At 48.2% G+C, this 16381-nt stretch overlaps 1 protein-coding gene across 1 annotated transcript in view; it reads right to left on the bottom strand.

Moving 5' to 3' along the window:
- Nucleotides 1-16381, bottom strand: part of MBOAT1 (membrane bound O-acyltransferase domain containing 1) — a 773590-nt gene that overhangs the window by 386190 nt on the left and 371019 nt on the right. Inside the window, exon 5 of the mRNA XM_069613577.1 lies at nucleotides 6232-6287. Coding sequence (XP_069469678.1) covers nucleotides 6232-6287 — 56 coding nt within the window. The remainder of the gene's footprint in view (nucleotides 1-6231; nucleotides 6288-16381) is intronic.

The raw sequence follows: 16381 nt of genomic DNA, 5'->3' as shown, positions 1-16381 counted from the left end.
CTTCGCGTTATTCTGCTTTTGCAGCGTGACGTTCACCGGGTCCTGCTCTGTATCCTGACCTGCTCGGGCAAACAACTTGGAAGAACATTGCTATTCTTACGTGCTCAGCTCCAGCTCTTCCATCCAGTAGGAGCCTTCAAGGACTTTTCCATCGGTCCTCTGCTATATATTCAGGACTAAAGAGGCAGGAATTAGAAGCTACTTACCATCTCTCCTGGAAGGCCTCTGCCATTCTGAACATCGTCTTTGGCGTTCTGTCCTCCACTCCATCGTCGCTTCCAGGTATTCTCCGCGACCTGAGAAGAAACAAAGCACAGGTCAGCTCACCTGCAAGGACGCTTCCAGCGCCGCAACTAGCGCATCCTTACCTTCTTGAACTCAGTAGTCGGCCTCGGCATTCTCCATCAGCCTCTGCAAGACAAAACAAGGTGGTTACTCTGACATTCATCAACATAGACATTATTAAAAAAAACATTAAAGACTTACCTGAAAAGGAGGAGTCGCAGCCAGTCTGGACTCGAGGCGAACGCCAGTGAAGTAACTCGGCAGACCAAGCCAACAATGACGCGCCCCTGCCTAGCTCGGTAGGACGGAGAGTGCGGCATTACGAAAATCAAGGTGAGCGAAGTCCCAAGGGAAAATCGTAAGGGAAGACTGGAAGGTGGGCCACGGGAGACAAGGAGAAGTCGCTAAAACATCCCTCCTATTTCCTAGAACTGATCCCAGGCAGAACAAAGTCCGGGGGAGTTGCAGAGAGCCCACAGGTGTCCCAGACCAGTCCAGAGGCATCCCTGTCGATACAAGGTGAGCGTTACAGGAATTGCATACTGGGCTGCCCATCTGTCATCGATAAAATTACTGGAGGCTGCACTGTCGATTAATGCAGGTACATGAGTGACCTTCCTTTCACCCCAGGTGAAGGACACTAGTAATACTATCATAGTCGAATCCGGGCCTTCCGCTGGAGGCAAATCTAGATTCGAGGGTGAGGAACCAACTGTATTGGTCCGTACTGTGGTTCCCCTTACGTGTGGACTTGAGCGTTTCCCGACTTTCTAGGAGGGGCAACCGGGCAATCACAGTCCCCACAATAGATACATAATCCCTTACTACGTCGATGAGTCAGCTCTTTGGGGGTTAACGGGCCTCGTGCAGCTCCCAACTGCATGGGTTCTTCCGTAGGGACAGTGCGACTTGACGGAGAGGGTCTAGAGGGAGGAGGAGGAGAGGAGGTCTGGGCATATATGTGTTTTCATCTCTCAGCCTGGCATTTGTGCAAGCGATAATCTAATCGCATTGTTAACGCATCATTTCAGCCAGGTTGGGCGGACGGGGAACCCTGGACACTTCGTCCTTAAGTTCCTCCATGAGCCCCCTTTGAAACAAGGTCACCAGCGCATCATCCGGCCATGAGGTATCGGCTGCCAACTGTTTGAACTGGGTGATATAGAAGAGGAGGTCTCGAGTACCCTGCCTAAAATCCAGTAAACGTTCTTGCAAAGTTATAGTGATTTCCTGCCTCCCAAACATTGTTTTCAGACTATTGACGAAGGCAGGGTATGAATCTATAATAGGGCTGTTTGTGGTCACCAGAGAGGTGGTCCAGGCCAAAGCGGAGTGGCCGGATAAGTGGGTAATCATGTGTCCTACCCGATCTCTGTCAGTAGGAAATAAGACGGCCTTAAAGGAGAATTAGACTGTACAGGCCTCTATGAACTCCTTAAGCTTGTGTGGATTCCCATCAAAATGCCCTCCGGGCAGAGGTCCTGGGGGTAATTCAGAGCTTTGTGGGCAACAAACCATTTGTTGCCGTAAAACAGCATTTTCTTGCTTTAAGGACTGGACTTCAGTAGTAAGGGACTGAACCACTGCCACCAACTGCTGCATTTGGTCCATGTCAATTCTATTGGCGTTGCTTACTGTAACAATGAGGAATTCTGAATATGAGCTTTTAACGAAAGTGGACAGAGCTGAAACAGATGCAGCAGTTAGGTGCAAGGAGAGCCCTCCTGGTCACCTTATCTCCCCTGACCCAGAATAAACAATCGGTCCAGAGTAATGGGGCACCCAGGGAAACCCTTGGGGGGGGGAAACCCTGAGACAGGTCTTCAACCTCTTAAGTTCCTTCTTGGCGTAGTTTTCTGAGGGCTGTAGGATCTTCTCTGCAGAGCATGGTTGGATCCCAGGATGAGGTCAGGAGTTTCCTGATTTCTGCGTGAAGGTGAATAAGGCAGGATTAATGACTTGTAGAGAATGAACCAAGAGGGAAAAGAACAGTCTTAGTAGAAAGGAGTACTGGCCGTATCCTGGCCGCGGAAATACAAAATCAAATGCCTGACGCAGCTCCTGAGACTGATTGAAGAGAAGGGTGAGCGTTCTGCAAGAAGCAGTATCAGTGAATACACGAAAAGGATGATGTCAGGTGATCCAAAATAACGCGGTTTGAATTGTCACCAACTCTCACATCAGAGCCCACATTTCAGATCACAGGAGGAAACTTTATTGGCTGCCCATCAGAGAATATATTGCTTTCAAAATAGGCACCATGGTTCACCGTTGCCTCTTTGGCCTAATACCAGAGTATCTCAAACCACTGGCACCATTGTACCAACCCACCACATCACTTTGCTCCTCCAGCATAGGGCTGATACAGGGTCCCACAGTAAAATGCACCAATGGCCTTGGTAGATCCTTTCTCGCAAAAGCGGCCTGTTTCTGGAATGCCTTGCCCCTAGCACTCAGGCTCGAACCAGATTTAAAACATTTCAGGAAAGCTCTAAAAACGTTCTTTTTCAAATGATCTAACATCTTACCCCGCTAATTATCTAGCTCTGCCTGTCCCGTTTTATTTGTTCAGTCCAACTGTGTCAATGTCTGCGCCCCGATGGCTGCTGGCTGCCGGCGCATTATAAATACACAAATTAATTGAATAAATAAATAAAATAAGGCATGGAACCTAGCCTATGCCTGTCCTACTGCCCGATATCCCTGCTCAACCTAGATGAAAAGTTCTACACCTGCATACCAGCCACCAGACTGGAAGGGATAAGCCCTCCCTAATACACCCTGATCATGTTGGGTTCAACTGGGGGCAACAGGGAGCGGACACAATGAGGAAGACATTGTGCTTAATGGACAACATGGCTGAGGAGGGGAGAGACTTAGCATTGATTAGCCTAGATGCTGAAAAGGCATTCGGCCGTGTCAAATGGAGGTTTATGCTTGCGGTCCTGAACAAATTGGGCTTCAGGGAGAGGATTAAGAGAGGCATCAGGGTAGTGTATGTGGACCCCAGAGCGATATTTGTAGTGAACGGCAAAACATCTCCAGTGTTTAGCTTATAGAAGGGAACGAGTAGGGATGCCTCTGTCCCCCCTACTGTTCGTCCTTTCTATGGAGCCATTGGTTATCAAGCTATAGGGGCGACAACGGGGCATAAGGGTAAGTGACTAAGAATACAAACTGGGCTGTATGCTGACGACATGCTACTCCATGTGCATGACATAGGGAACTCCATTAGAAAGGTGCTTACAATCTTGTCGGACTATGGCGGGGTATCAGGATTTAACACCACCAAATAAACCCTTTCCCAGGCAGCAGAGAGGGACATGCCCCAGTTGATGACCTAGAGGAGTTAGGGATTCCGATAGAGAGGCATAAGATCAAATACCTGGGAATAAAGATCACTAGAAATTTGGCAGACCTATACTTGCCAAACTTTCCCCCGCTGCTACACAAAATCTTTACAGACATGGTCGCCACTCACGTTGTCCTGGCTAGGGAGGCTCAATGCTGTCGAAATAATCTTGCATCCAAAAGTATTATTCTTGCAAATTCTTGCTGATTGCTATGCTAGAGGAACACTTCTGTGAGTTGAAGCTCAGGATCAGCAGGTTCCATTGGGAAGGGCGCAAACAGAGAGTAGCATACTGATTCTGCCCAAAGAGAGGGGTGGAGTTGGGCTCCCAGACATGCAAGTGTATTACAGAGCAGCGCAGCTTAGGGCATTAGTACCGCACCTTTGCGTGGACAGTGACAAACAATGGCTAACCATAGAAAACATCCTCCTGCGCCCCGTGACGATGGGAGAGTCGCTATGGGCCCTGTAGTCAGAGATGCCATGCAAAGTGCAGAACCACATAATGCTCGGCCCCCGGTGGGCACTTTGCAGGGCAAAAAGAGACCTGGCAGGGGTCACAACATGGCTCTCTCTGCTGAGCCACATATGAGACGACATACAGGACCCACTCCAGTTCCAGCACAGGTACAAAGCGCTCCTGGAGAGGGTAGGAAAGGTTGTAAAGGGGACACAGTTTGTCGAGCTGGGGTCCTGGAAGTAAGCCTACACATTGGGGTTCTCCCGGTATTTAAGTACCTGCAGTTTGAAGGGGTATTAATGTCCCCAAAATTAAAGGAGCACCTCCAAAGGGACCTAACAGCCACAGAAACCGTGCTCTGCATGACTCAATCCATGAAGGGCTTATTCTCTAGGCTATACCAATCACTGCTCGCAGCGCGCAGGGGTGGCGATTGACTCCTACAAGAAGAGTTTGGAAAGAGAACTAGGCATGGAGTTTGTAGAACATCAGTGGAAATCTCTGTGCACTAATGCCCACTGCACCTCCATACTATACAGGTGGCAGCTGGGCACTGTCTGCCTTTCTAAGATGTTCCCAGGGGTCAGCGCAAGATGCTGGAAGGATTGCGGGCAAAACACTGACTACTGGCATATGTGGTGGGCCTGCCCGAAGATGCAGATCTATTGAAGGGAGGTCTTGGGTCAGATAAAGGCCCTAGGTGGAATTGAAAGGAGTCCAGACCCACTCTTGGTACTTTTTGGTGCAGAAACAAGTGATGAGGACTGGAGGCATTTCCTACTGCTTCCAGCCAATGCATGTGTCGTACGTAATACGCTGGAAACAGCCGACATTGCCAACAGAACAGCAATGGGTGTTGAAGGCAAGTGACATTTACGATATGGAAAATCTGACTGGTGCGCTCCATGACCGCCAGCCGTCCAGAGAGATGGAATGGGCCCCATTCCTGGGTAAATATATGGCGCGAGTAGACCTGACTACCTAAGAGGGAGAGCAGCGGTGGACACGTTCTGCAACTTAATACCTCATGGGAGTACAGTCCCCCTACATGGAAGTAATCAACAAGGGGAATGAGACTGTCCACACCACTGTCCTTATACCTCCTTCTCTGCTACCAGTATGGGCCTTTTCTGTAGCTGATTCCTGGTGAATGTGGGAGCAAGCCCTCGTCAAAATGACAGAGCTGAGACTTTAGTGACTGAGTCTCTAGCTGCAGCCTGCCAAAAGAGCTCTCACTATGAGTATTAGTATCACCTGCTATCCCTTGTAAAGCTGTGTGCCTATAAAGTATCTCGTTCACTATTTAAACAAAGGTCGAGGAAGAACATGACCTTGCATCACATTCCCAGACAGCAGCATTGCGCTTAGTATGGGTTCTAGAAAAAGAGGCAGAGGCAAAGGATGCAGACTGCCTCTTGCTTAAAGCACAGGGTCTAGGTGTGAAGCTTTGAGCACTAGCTTAGAAGCCCTGTCGGCCTCTACCATGTGCTGAAGGTGAGGGAATCCTATTTGGGAATATTTTGAATTTGGAGTTCCAGAAAAAGGAAATGTCTTATTTTCTGGCAGTGGAGTCACCACTGGCTTATGCTGGGGATTTTATAAGATCACATGGTAAAGAATACCTAAAGGCAGGGGTGTTGCTAGGTCTGCAGAAGATCCGAGGCTAAGCGATTGACAGGATTCGGGGATAGCTAGCCTTTTGGTTGTAGCCCCTGAGCTTCTATCCCTGGCTACAACCAAAAGACCGTGGGCTCTGCTTAAAGGACAATAGAGTTCTTCTTGTTTTATTTGGGGTTGCCTGAAGTCACTTGGGGGAATCGGGCAGCACTCAAGGCAGTGATCCAAACATTGCTACATCATGAAACCTACATTGTATATATGGACTTTCCAATTGCACAATATAGTCAGCGCTGTAAAAATACAGTTTAAAGTTAATTTCATTTCCATTAATTCACTGCAACAAACTTTCCTCTTTACCATGTATTGGCATTGCTAGCCATTCATGGGCAGTTCACACAGCAAGCGATGGCACCAAAAGACCAGAGGACACAAACTCATCTAACATACAGTATTAGTTGTATACGGAAAACATAGTATTGCCGAGTTGTGGACAGTAGCACTGTGGTGTTCTTACCATCATGTACCTGGAAGGCGAGGGTCGTAACCTTCTGTGTGATGATCATCATCGGACTGAAAAGTAAATACAAAATATATAAATAAATTGTAGCAACGTTCATGTTTCGCATCACTTCCAACGACACTAAAAACGGTACGTGCATGTAGGGTTGTTAATCATAGGTGGCATCTCATGCTGTTTGCCTAGCCATATTTTGAGACTTTTGAGACTTGCTGTGATACACGTGACATCCCTTTTCCTGTATTTCCTTTAAAAAAAGATTTTTCAGGGTTTCATAAATGAATAGGTTCTGTTCGGATCAGTGGTGTATTGGTATCGAGAGTGGACGATGGCAAACGTGCATAAATGCCCATCCGTATTAGTGATGTGTCATTGTTCTCCCCATTTTTTATGTTTCTGGCTGAATGATTTGCTGAAAAGTGAACATTTTGTGGGTGCCTTAGTTGAAATTCAATGCCTCTTCTGGACATTCAATACAAAAGAGTCTCAGTCCAAGGCTTAGCAGAACAGGGTTTGCTTTTCTCTACAGCTTTTCATTGACATGCATGCCTGCTGCATATTACAGAACCCGACTAGACATGTCATATTTGCATTCATATATTGAACATGAAGACTGATTCATCAAGAAGCGCTATGGGGCACATTGCTGGCAACAGCAATCCCATTGCTGAGTGCTTTACACAGCCATGCTATATTACTTGATACATTAAACCAGATGGTGGAGGGAGATGAGCCGGAACCAGTAAATGAGGCAGCACACAACAGACATCATATACCTCTTCAATGATTATAGAAAGTAGTATTTACTGCGCCTGCCGAAAATGGCGACTTTTCTTTTGTACCCCCTTTGTACCCCCTTTTCATTGCATATATGAGGGGTGAGACCCCTGCAGCCCCCCCCCCGCACACCTCCGCAACATTATTTACTATACTCCCCCCCACATATATATGCAGGGAAAAGGGGGTCGAACATTTTTTTTTTAAAAAAAGGTCGACATTTTCCCACACACTCTGCAATTCCTCACCAAAAATAGCTACAGGCAGAGAGGGGGATCGCATCTCTAAAGGTGCCATCTCGAAGTGGATTATTAACTGTATCCATCTGTGTTACTCACTCTCTGAAAGAACTCTGCCTTTCACGCCAAGAGCCCACTCTACTAGAGGCATTGGGGCCACTCTGGCTTTCATCGCAAATGTACCCCTTGACACCATTTGCAAAGCAGCTACTTGGAGCTCTATTCACACTTTTACTCAGCATTACTGCATTGACACCCATTCCAACGCAGATACACAAGTGGGACAAGCGGTTCTAAGGCGCTTATTTGCTCATGACCCTTCTCACATCCCACCTCCTTCTTCAGGTACTGCTCGCTAATCTATGTACAGCATGTGATCTAAGCAGATTCCATAAGCCTCAGAAGAGATACATTACTCACCGTAATCGTATTTCTGATGCTTGTATCTGCTTAGATTCACATGCGACCCACCCTTCCTCCGCTCTGAGAGAAGGCGCATGGTTGCTTGTAGTCTTACCTTTCTGTCTATCTGCTTGGATTATCTGTACTCAAGCTACTCCTCATGCTACCTAATGTCAGAAAAAATACAATCTTAGGATCCTAGACGCGTGAGGGATCTTGGGTACAGTGGACGTCACACTAGGGATAGTATTACTGGCACACCCTGTGTCGACACCCATTTTCGAGTTTCGAAAAACAAACTGTAATACTCCACTAGATGTCGGCCTATGCACAGCATGTGATCTAAGCAGATTCCACAAGCCTCAGAAATTGCAATACATGTTCAAGCTTTAGAACGCAAAGCCATCCACCTAAATCACCTGTCCTGCTCCATACATGATCAAGCTATGGGCAGCAGAGAAATATCCCTAAATCACACATCCTGCACTGTACACATAGAGGCTTCAGACAGCAGTGCTAGCCTCCTAAATTGAGCATCACATACTGTACATGGTCAGAACTATCCCCCTGAATTCCATACACTGTACCTCACATGCTCATGATTTAGACAAAAGAGCTAGCCCACTAAACTGTATGTTCTGAACTAAACATGGTCAGGCTATCAACAGCAGTGCAAACCCCCAAATCATACCTCCTGCACCATACACAGGGTTTAAACAGTAGAGCTTTCCCTCTAAATTGCATATACCGTACACGGTCAGAACTATTCAACTAAATTTAATTTAATATACTATACTTTCTCAAGCTTTAGACAGCAGAGCTATCCCACCAAAATCGCACATCCTACACCCTACACGGTTCCCCTTATTCCTTCACACATGACAATTGACAGTACTGAGGACTGAGATTTACAAACAGAACTATCCCCCCAAATTGCATTTACTCTACCTTACATACTCAGGATTTAGATATCAGAGCTATACGAAGAGCCCACACACCACAAGAAGATAGAAAAGGACCAGGTAACCAAAGGGAGCTCACATGACCAAAACAGATGCCCTTTTGTAGCTTTTGGAACCAGTTCAAAATGACGCAAACTGTGAAGGCATCATGAAGAAGGGCACAGACAACAGATTCAGAACTAAAAACAAATTGTTTCATTGACATACGTGTCAGGATAGAGAAAGGCCTAACTTGCCCTATGCTAAGGTGGGATTTCCCTACCTAAATAAAACTTAGGGAAGTCTGAGTCAAAGAGTTCAACTGAAGAATCTGTCTACGCCCAAATCCTATAGTTGCCCACACAACTAATCTGTACAAGGTGTAGGGATGTCAGCAACCAAAAGAAATAGTGTCCAACACAAAGTTCTGAGCCACTTCCGGCTTGCTGCTTCTTTTCAGCTCCCTTCCCCTTAGAATAATGTGGTCTCCACCAGTGTTCAGAGTTCCCTTCCCCAAGACTTAAGCTCATCACAATAAATAGAAATAATTTCAGCCTCAGGGTTCTCTTGCCCAAAACGTAAGTTCAGCAACACCAACATTGTCTTTTGTCTCTTTCAAGGTATTTGCCACTCGTGGGCCTTCTCTTTATATTTGATGGATCCGGAATAAATTTTAATAGTACTCAAAATCAACTTCAAAATCTTAATTAGCTCTGACTCAAAGATAATTCTCTGTGATATGCAGTTTTTGGCTTCACTTGTAATTTTGAATTCAATGTAAACTTCAACACTTTAGATTTCACTCAGTTTGGTATTCAATAAACATTATATTGTACTAAGTTTTGTTCAGTTTAGGATTCACTGGACACAGGTTGCATTTATAACACACCGTTCCTTTTTAACCATGATATAAGTTCAGTGTTCAACAGGCACGGGTTGCACTCAAAAGCTCTTTAGCCCGCTGTCTAATACTTCTTTAATAATGTTCAAAAGGGGCGAGTTTCAGTCATACCACACTTGCTTTTCAGCCCGCAGCATAAACCATATTTATTCACTTCAAAATGAAATGTCCAAAGCTCAGAGACTTTCAAGAGCATGTTTTCTCTTAAACGTGACCACTTTGATACAATGTATTACGCTATGAAATTTCAAATACTTGAATACCAGACTTCACCTTTGCTAGAAACTCACAGGTTATCTTTAAGGACATCCCAGCAGCACAGATCGTACAACCCTCTGCTTTCTGCATCAGGGTTCCAATTCCTGCCCCTCAGACCTCCTGCGTCATCTCCTGAACACAGGGGAACGAGCACTTCAAAGTCCATGAAATGGGACATCCTCTCCACACGGCTCCCTTTCTGATGCTGGATCTGCTCCATGGGGCTTCAGCTCTCACGCTGCACTTCCATAGGTCGTTTCCCTCGGCAGACCTCAGCGTGTCAGTGTGCCTCTTTGCCACAGTTCCCTGCTGCTTCTCTTGGCCTCTCTGCTGCTGCTGATTCCACTGCGCCTATGTTTCCACCGTTTTTCTCACACCTTGAATTAGGCTCTTTTCATACACCTGTAGCCCTTTGACAAGCTGCAGATGTGAATGTTCAATTAGCCCTGCCTGATTAAAGGGACATGCCTGACCCTTACAACTCTCAGCAGGCATCTTCCTCGTCCATGTAACAAAGTGGTAAAAGAGCATTGTCTTCATTGCTCTTAGGTGCTTATTTTTCGTTCCAGTACTGTCAATTGTCATGTTTGAAGGAATAAAGGGAACTGACTCACAATAAAGGGTATCCCACTCCCAGGGGATTCTCCCTCGCTTCTCCACCCCCAGGGTCGGGATCCAATAGCGATGGCATTTCCCTGGCCACCTGAGCACAGGATGGAAGGGATTTAGGAGTGAGAGAACCCTCAGGTTTCTCACAAAACACAATTCTCTGACCGTCAGTTTCAGAATCATACCAATTTGTGTAAACATTGTAAATGGTAGGGCACAAATCAGTGAACACCATACTCTTACTTCTGCAAGACAGACTCTCTCTACCAGCCTCACTTTTGTACTGTAAATAGCTGTTAATAGGTGATGCAGTACTTCCTTTGCTTGGAACAGCGTACACTTTGCGCATATGCCAGTCCTGCACATGCCACCCCGACACTTGAAAGGACAGCCCTTAAAATCGGGAGGAATAAAGCATGGCTGTTTTCCCCGTTTTCAACATTTAGTTGTTGCACAAGCTTTATATTCAAACAACATTAGGTGTATTAATAAAAAGGTATTAATATATTCATTTTTGAACCAATTTAAAAAAGATTATTACTGAACAGCACTTAAAATTCATGACACTAGTAGGTAGAAAACTGATTACATATGTAATAAAGTGTCTCTGTGAGTTCAGCTTTTCTTTTTTTTTTAGGAACCAACGTTGACTGACACTGAAGTCTAGACGGAACTGTTGTTGTGAGGTTCAGAAATACAGAACAGTAGAAAAACAAGTGTCCCGTTTATATGAATACATAAGAGTAGAACTTCACTGCATGCTTCACCCTACAAGCGAGACAAACATAACAGTAAAAGAGATACCGCCAGTGGGCGGCAAGAGAGAACTGATGAGTCTGAGAACTCTCACTTGGCTAAACTAATGAATGAAAGAATTGAGCTTCAAAAATGTGGGTTCCTAAAAAAAGCTGAACACACAGAGAGAAAAACGGCAGTATATCAAAATTATATTGAGTAAAAGAAAATGGCATATGGAGTGATGACGGCATCCTATGTGTGTGGAATATAAGACATAAATAAATGGGATACAATGATTGTTTACGTTTTGTAACATGTGGCCATAAATGAGACAACAAAAAAAACATGAGATAACGCTGCATATGAGTTGATCCAATGCTTTAGTGATAAGTACAATTAAAAAGTCAACGCATGGGACTTAAAACTGCTGCTGAGTGAGCAACGTATGTAGTTGCATGAGTAATACGTTGGAATAAAACATAAGTGTCCTTAATAAATCCACGAGGGATGTTCTATCCTGGTGAAGCTCCAATAAATGTAAACAATGGTTGAAACATGCATGTAGACACTTGATGTAGTATTGTTTTGAATAAATAGCGGAAATAACAATGTTGTGTGTCTTAAATGGTGTTTAAAATGTATTTGCTTTTCTGTTTTCGGCCAGTTAGGATCATTTTGTTTAGGCACGGCACTCACTCCTTTTCTGTGTGTTACACATCTAATCTATCCCCCTGTTTTTCTAATAATGTAATCAATTTTAAGTGTGTTGCTCAAAAATAATCTTTTTTAAACTGGCTCAAAAATGTATAGAATAATAAAACATTTTGAATACACCTAATGTTGTTAGAATATAGAGTCACAGCTGCAAAAGGTGTACTCTTAAACTACAGCTCCCCAATATTGGTAGTTGCACAAGCTCTGTAAGGAACTCTGGCATAGATATTTGCCTAGCAAGGGACTAGCGAAGTTACAAACTCGAGATATAACTATAACTACCGCCCCATCTCAAACACCATGTTCCTTGCTAACCTCATTGCCCGAACCGCCTACTCCCAACTAAATGCCTTTGTCGAAGGCAACAATCTCCTAGACCCCGTTCAATCAGGTTTCAGACCCCATCACGGAACCAAAAACCACCCTAACCTCAATCTGGGATGACCTTAAAAACACTGCAGACTCTGCGGGATGCACCGCATTAATCCTTCTTGACCTATCAGCCGCCTTTGACACAATCAACCACTCAATCCTCCTCGACCGCCTCCACTCCCTAGGAATCCGTGGAAACGCTCTCAAATGGATAGCATCCTTCCTCAACAATAGGAACCAAATAACCCTACTCTCCTCCTATGCTTCCCCCCCCCCGACCTGTCACTACGGGATTTCCACAATGAGCATGCCTATCCGCCCTCTTGTTCAACCTCGATATGTCCACCCTCCCACGAATAGTCCGCTCGCACAATATCCTTGCTACAACTACGCCAATGACACCCAACTAATCCTAAAACTGCTTAATTCAAAACCCAACTGCCAACCCGACCTCGCTGCCTGCTTCCTTGACATTGATCATTGGATGACCACAAACCACCTCCTGTTAAACCCCTCCAAAACTGAAATCATGGTGTGTGGCAACACTGAACTTCTTCCGCACCCCCTACCCTGGCCATAAGCCATGGGCAATTCCCAGACAACCTCAAACTCAGTAAAAAACCTTAGATACACTCTCGACTCTAACCTAACCCTCTCGCTCCAAGTCAACAACGTCTCTAAGTCCTGCCACTACCACCTCAAAGCAGGGATCGTTCAAAACTGTAATCCAACCCCTGGGCTATGTGAGGGGGAGGTCCCCCCTCACTGCCAGGGGGCTGGATTACCTTCAGTTTCACGTCGGCGTGCGTAACGCACGTCGGCATGAAACTGAAAGTAAATCCACCGCAGCAGCCATTTTCGGCTGCTGCGGTGGATAAAGAAGGTGAGTTCCCTTCTTTGTCATCCTCGATCTCCGGCTGTATTTCAAGCCGGAGATCGAGGCAGGTATCGTTGGAAAGGGGAGATTCTCCCCTTTCCAACGATACCAATTGTGTGGCATTGCTGCCCGCGGATCGGGCGCAGGGCGCCTCGATCCACGGGCAGCAACGTCACGGATCAAATGAAGATCCGTTTGTGACACGGGGGGAGGGGGAGCTGCTTACTAGGTAAGCGGCCCCCCTCCCCCAGTGGCCCCAAGGCATGGGGCCACAGCGCCAGAGACCCCTGGGGGCAGATAATCACTGCCCCCAGGAGTGGAAAAAAAAAAAACAACAAAAAATCGAGGGGAGGTGGGAGGTGGGAGGGGGTTTGGGGCCCTGGGGCCCACTGGACCACCAGGGATGGATCAAAAAGTGGTGTCCCTGGAAAGGGGACTTTCTCCCCTTTCCAAGGACACCACATATGAGGCATTGCTGCCCGCGGATCGGGCGCAGGGCGCGAGATCCGCGGGCAGCAATGCCAGCGGATCAACGCAGATCCGTTTGTGACGCAGGGGGAGAGGGGGCTGCTTACTATGTAAGCGGCCCCCCTCCCCCTGTGGCCCCAAGGCATGGGGCCACAGCGCCAGAGACCCCTGGGGGCAGATAATCACTGCCCCCAGGGGTGAAAATAAAAATAAATAAAAGCAAAAAAAAATTGAGGGGAGGTGGGAGGGGGTTTGGGGCCCTGGGGCCCACTGGACCACCAGGGATTGTTCAAAAAGTGGTGTCCCTGGAAAGGGGACTTTCTCCCCTTTCCAAGGACACCACATATGAGGCATTGCTGGTCACGGATCAGGCGCAGGGCGCGCGATCCTAGGAAGGGGCATCTGACCCCAGGGAGGGATCCAAGAGGTGGGGCCCCCTATCTGCCGCCAGGAAGGGGGGCCCCCAGGGAGGGTTGCATGAGGTGGGGCCCTCCATTTGGGGTGGGGGCGGCTGAGGGCCACCCCCCGTTGCAGTACATCATTCGCTGCCAATCTAGGGTGCCCCTCAGCCCCACCTAAAAAGCAGCCTAAGAATTTGTATTATTTTTTTTGTTTACCCAACTTCGCTTGGTGCAGATGGCCACATTAGTGTGGCAATCTGCCCCCAGGGTGCCCAAACCCTACTGCCCCATCTATTGGGGGTCCTGCCCCACCTTTTGTGGTGGCCCTCTCCCCCCCCACCCCAAATGGAGGTGGGGTGTACCTCACGCAGCCGTTTGTAGGAGGCCCAGGGAGGCCTGCATGAGGTGTCCCTGCCACCCATTTGGGGTGGGGGTTAGAGGGCCACCACAAAAGGTGGGGCAGGACCCCCAATAGATGGGGCAGTAGGGTTTGGGCACCCTGGGGGCAGATTGCCACACTAATGTGGCTATCTGCACCAAGCGAAGTTGGGTAAACAAAAAAAATAATACAAATTCATAGGCTGCTTTTTAGGGGGGCTGAGGGGCACCCTAAATTGGCAGCGAATGATGTACTGCAACGGGGGGTGGCCCTCAGCCCTCCCCGACCCCAAATGGAGGGCCCCATCTCATGCAACCCTCCCTGGCGGAAGATAGGGGGGGCCCCACCTCTTGCATCCCTCCCTGGGGTCAGATGCCCCTTCCTAGGAGAAGATATCAGCCCCCAGAGAGGCCTGCATGAGGTGTGTCCCCCAGCCATTGGGGGTGGGGGGGCACCCAAAAAGGTGGGGCAGGACCCCCAATAGATGGGGCAGTAGGGTTTGGGCACCCTGGGGGCAGATAGCCACACTAATGTGGCCATCTGCACCAAGCGAAGTTGGGTAAACAAAAAAAAATATACAAAATCACAGGCTGCTTTTTAGGGGGGGCTGAGGGCCACCCTAAATTGGCAGCGAATGATGTACCGCAACGGGGGGTGGCCCTCAACCCCCCCCCCCACCCCAAATGGAGGGCCCCACCTCATGCAACCCTCCCTGGGGGCAGATATCTGCTCCTAGGAAGGGGCATCTGACCCCAGGGAGGGATGCATGAGTTGGGGGCCCCCCTATCTGCCCCCAGGGAGGGTTGCATGAGGTGGGGCCCTCCATTTGGGGTGGGGGGGGGGTTGAGGGCCACCCCCCGTTGCGGTACATCATTCGCTGCCAATTTAGGGTGGCCCTCAGCCCCCCCTAAAAAGCAGCCTATGAATTTGTATTTTGTTTTTTGTTTACCCAACTTTGCTTGGTGCAGATGGCCACATTAGTGTGGCTATCTGCCCCCAGGGTGCCCAAACCCTACTGCCCCATCTATTGGGGGTCCTGCCCCACCTTTTGGGGTGGCCCTCTCCCCCCTCACACCAAATGGAGGTGGGGTGTACCTCACGCAGCCGTTAGGAGGAGGCCCAGGGAGGCCTGCATGAGGTGTGTCCCCCAGCCATTGGGGGTGGGGGGGCACCCCAATAGATGGGGCAGTAAGGTTTGGGCACCCGGCACCAGATTGGCACACCAATGTGACCCTCTGCACCAAGGGGAGTTGGGTTACCAAAGGAAAAAAATGAAAATGGTGGAACGCTTTTTAGGGGGGGCGGTGGGGCACCCCAAAGGGTCAGGGAATTTTCTAATGGGATGGGGCGTTGACCCCCTCCCCCCCACCCGCAATGGAGTGGGTGCCAAGTCATGCAGCCCTCCCTGGGACCAGATATCTGCTCCTAGGAACGGACGCCTGAGCCCAGGGAGGAGTGCAGGACAGCCCCCCTCCTTATCTGCCCCCGGGGAGGGCTACATTTTGCTGGTGTGACCGTAGGTAACACATGTTCTTTGTTTTGTTTACAGCTTTTTCTACCCGAGCAGCTGCAACGTTATGTGAGTACTGTTTTTTATTATTCTATGGTTAGGGCCCACTGTCAGTGGGGTGGGTGAGACTGGGGCTGGATTGTTGGTGGTGTGGGTGGGAATGGCCCGTCTGGGCAGATCACCTCCAACTGTCCTGGAGTTGCGGCTGGGCTGCATTACAGCTTTTCCCTTCGGGGAGGTATTGGCACACTGCCGAGACTCCTTGGTGGGGAGAAGCTGTAACGCAGGGCAGCCAGGGCTCCAGCAAAGTCGGCCGTAATATCCCTGGCCTTGGGCACCCTTCTCCCATGTGGGTCTTTGCTGGTGGTTCTGGGTATTACATTCTGGGCCGATTTGCGTAAGTCAGACCTCTGTGGATTCCCACTGGTGTCCTCTTTTGGGAAATGCATGGGGTTCCCTGTTTTCCTTGCTGGCTTCGACACCCTAGGCCCAAATCTGTAGGTTGCCCACATGAACAAAATGGGCAGTGGCGAAAGGCTTGGGGATCCCAGTGGGTTACCC

The sequence above is a fragment of the Ambystoma mexicanum genome, chromosome 5p, assembly GCF_040938575.1.
Source record: "Ambystoma mexicanum isolate Mex_15411 chromosome 5p, UKY_AmexF1_1, whole genome shotgun sequence".
Taxonomy (NCBI): Eukaryota; Metazoa; Chordata; class Amphibia; order Caudata; family Ambystomatidae; genus Ambystoma; species Ambystoma mexicanum.
The sequence above is the reverse complement of the archived record's forward strand: the minus strand, read 5'-3'. Positions and strand labels throughout refer to the sequence as shown.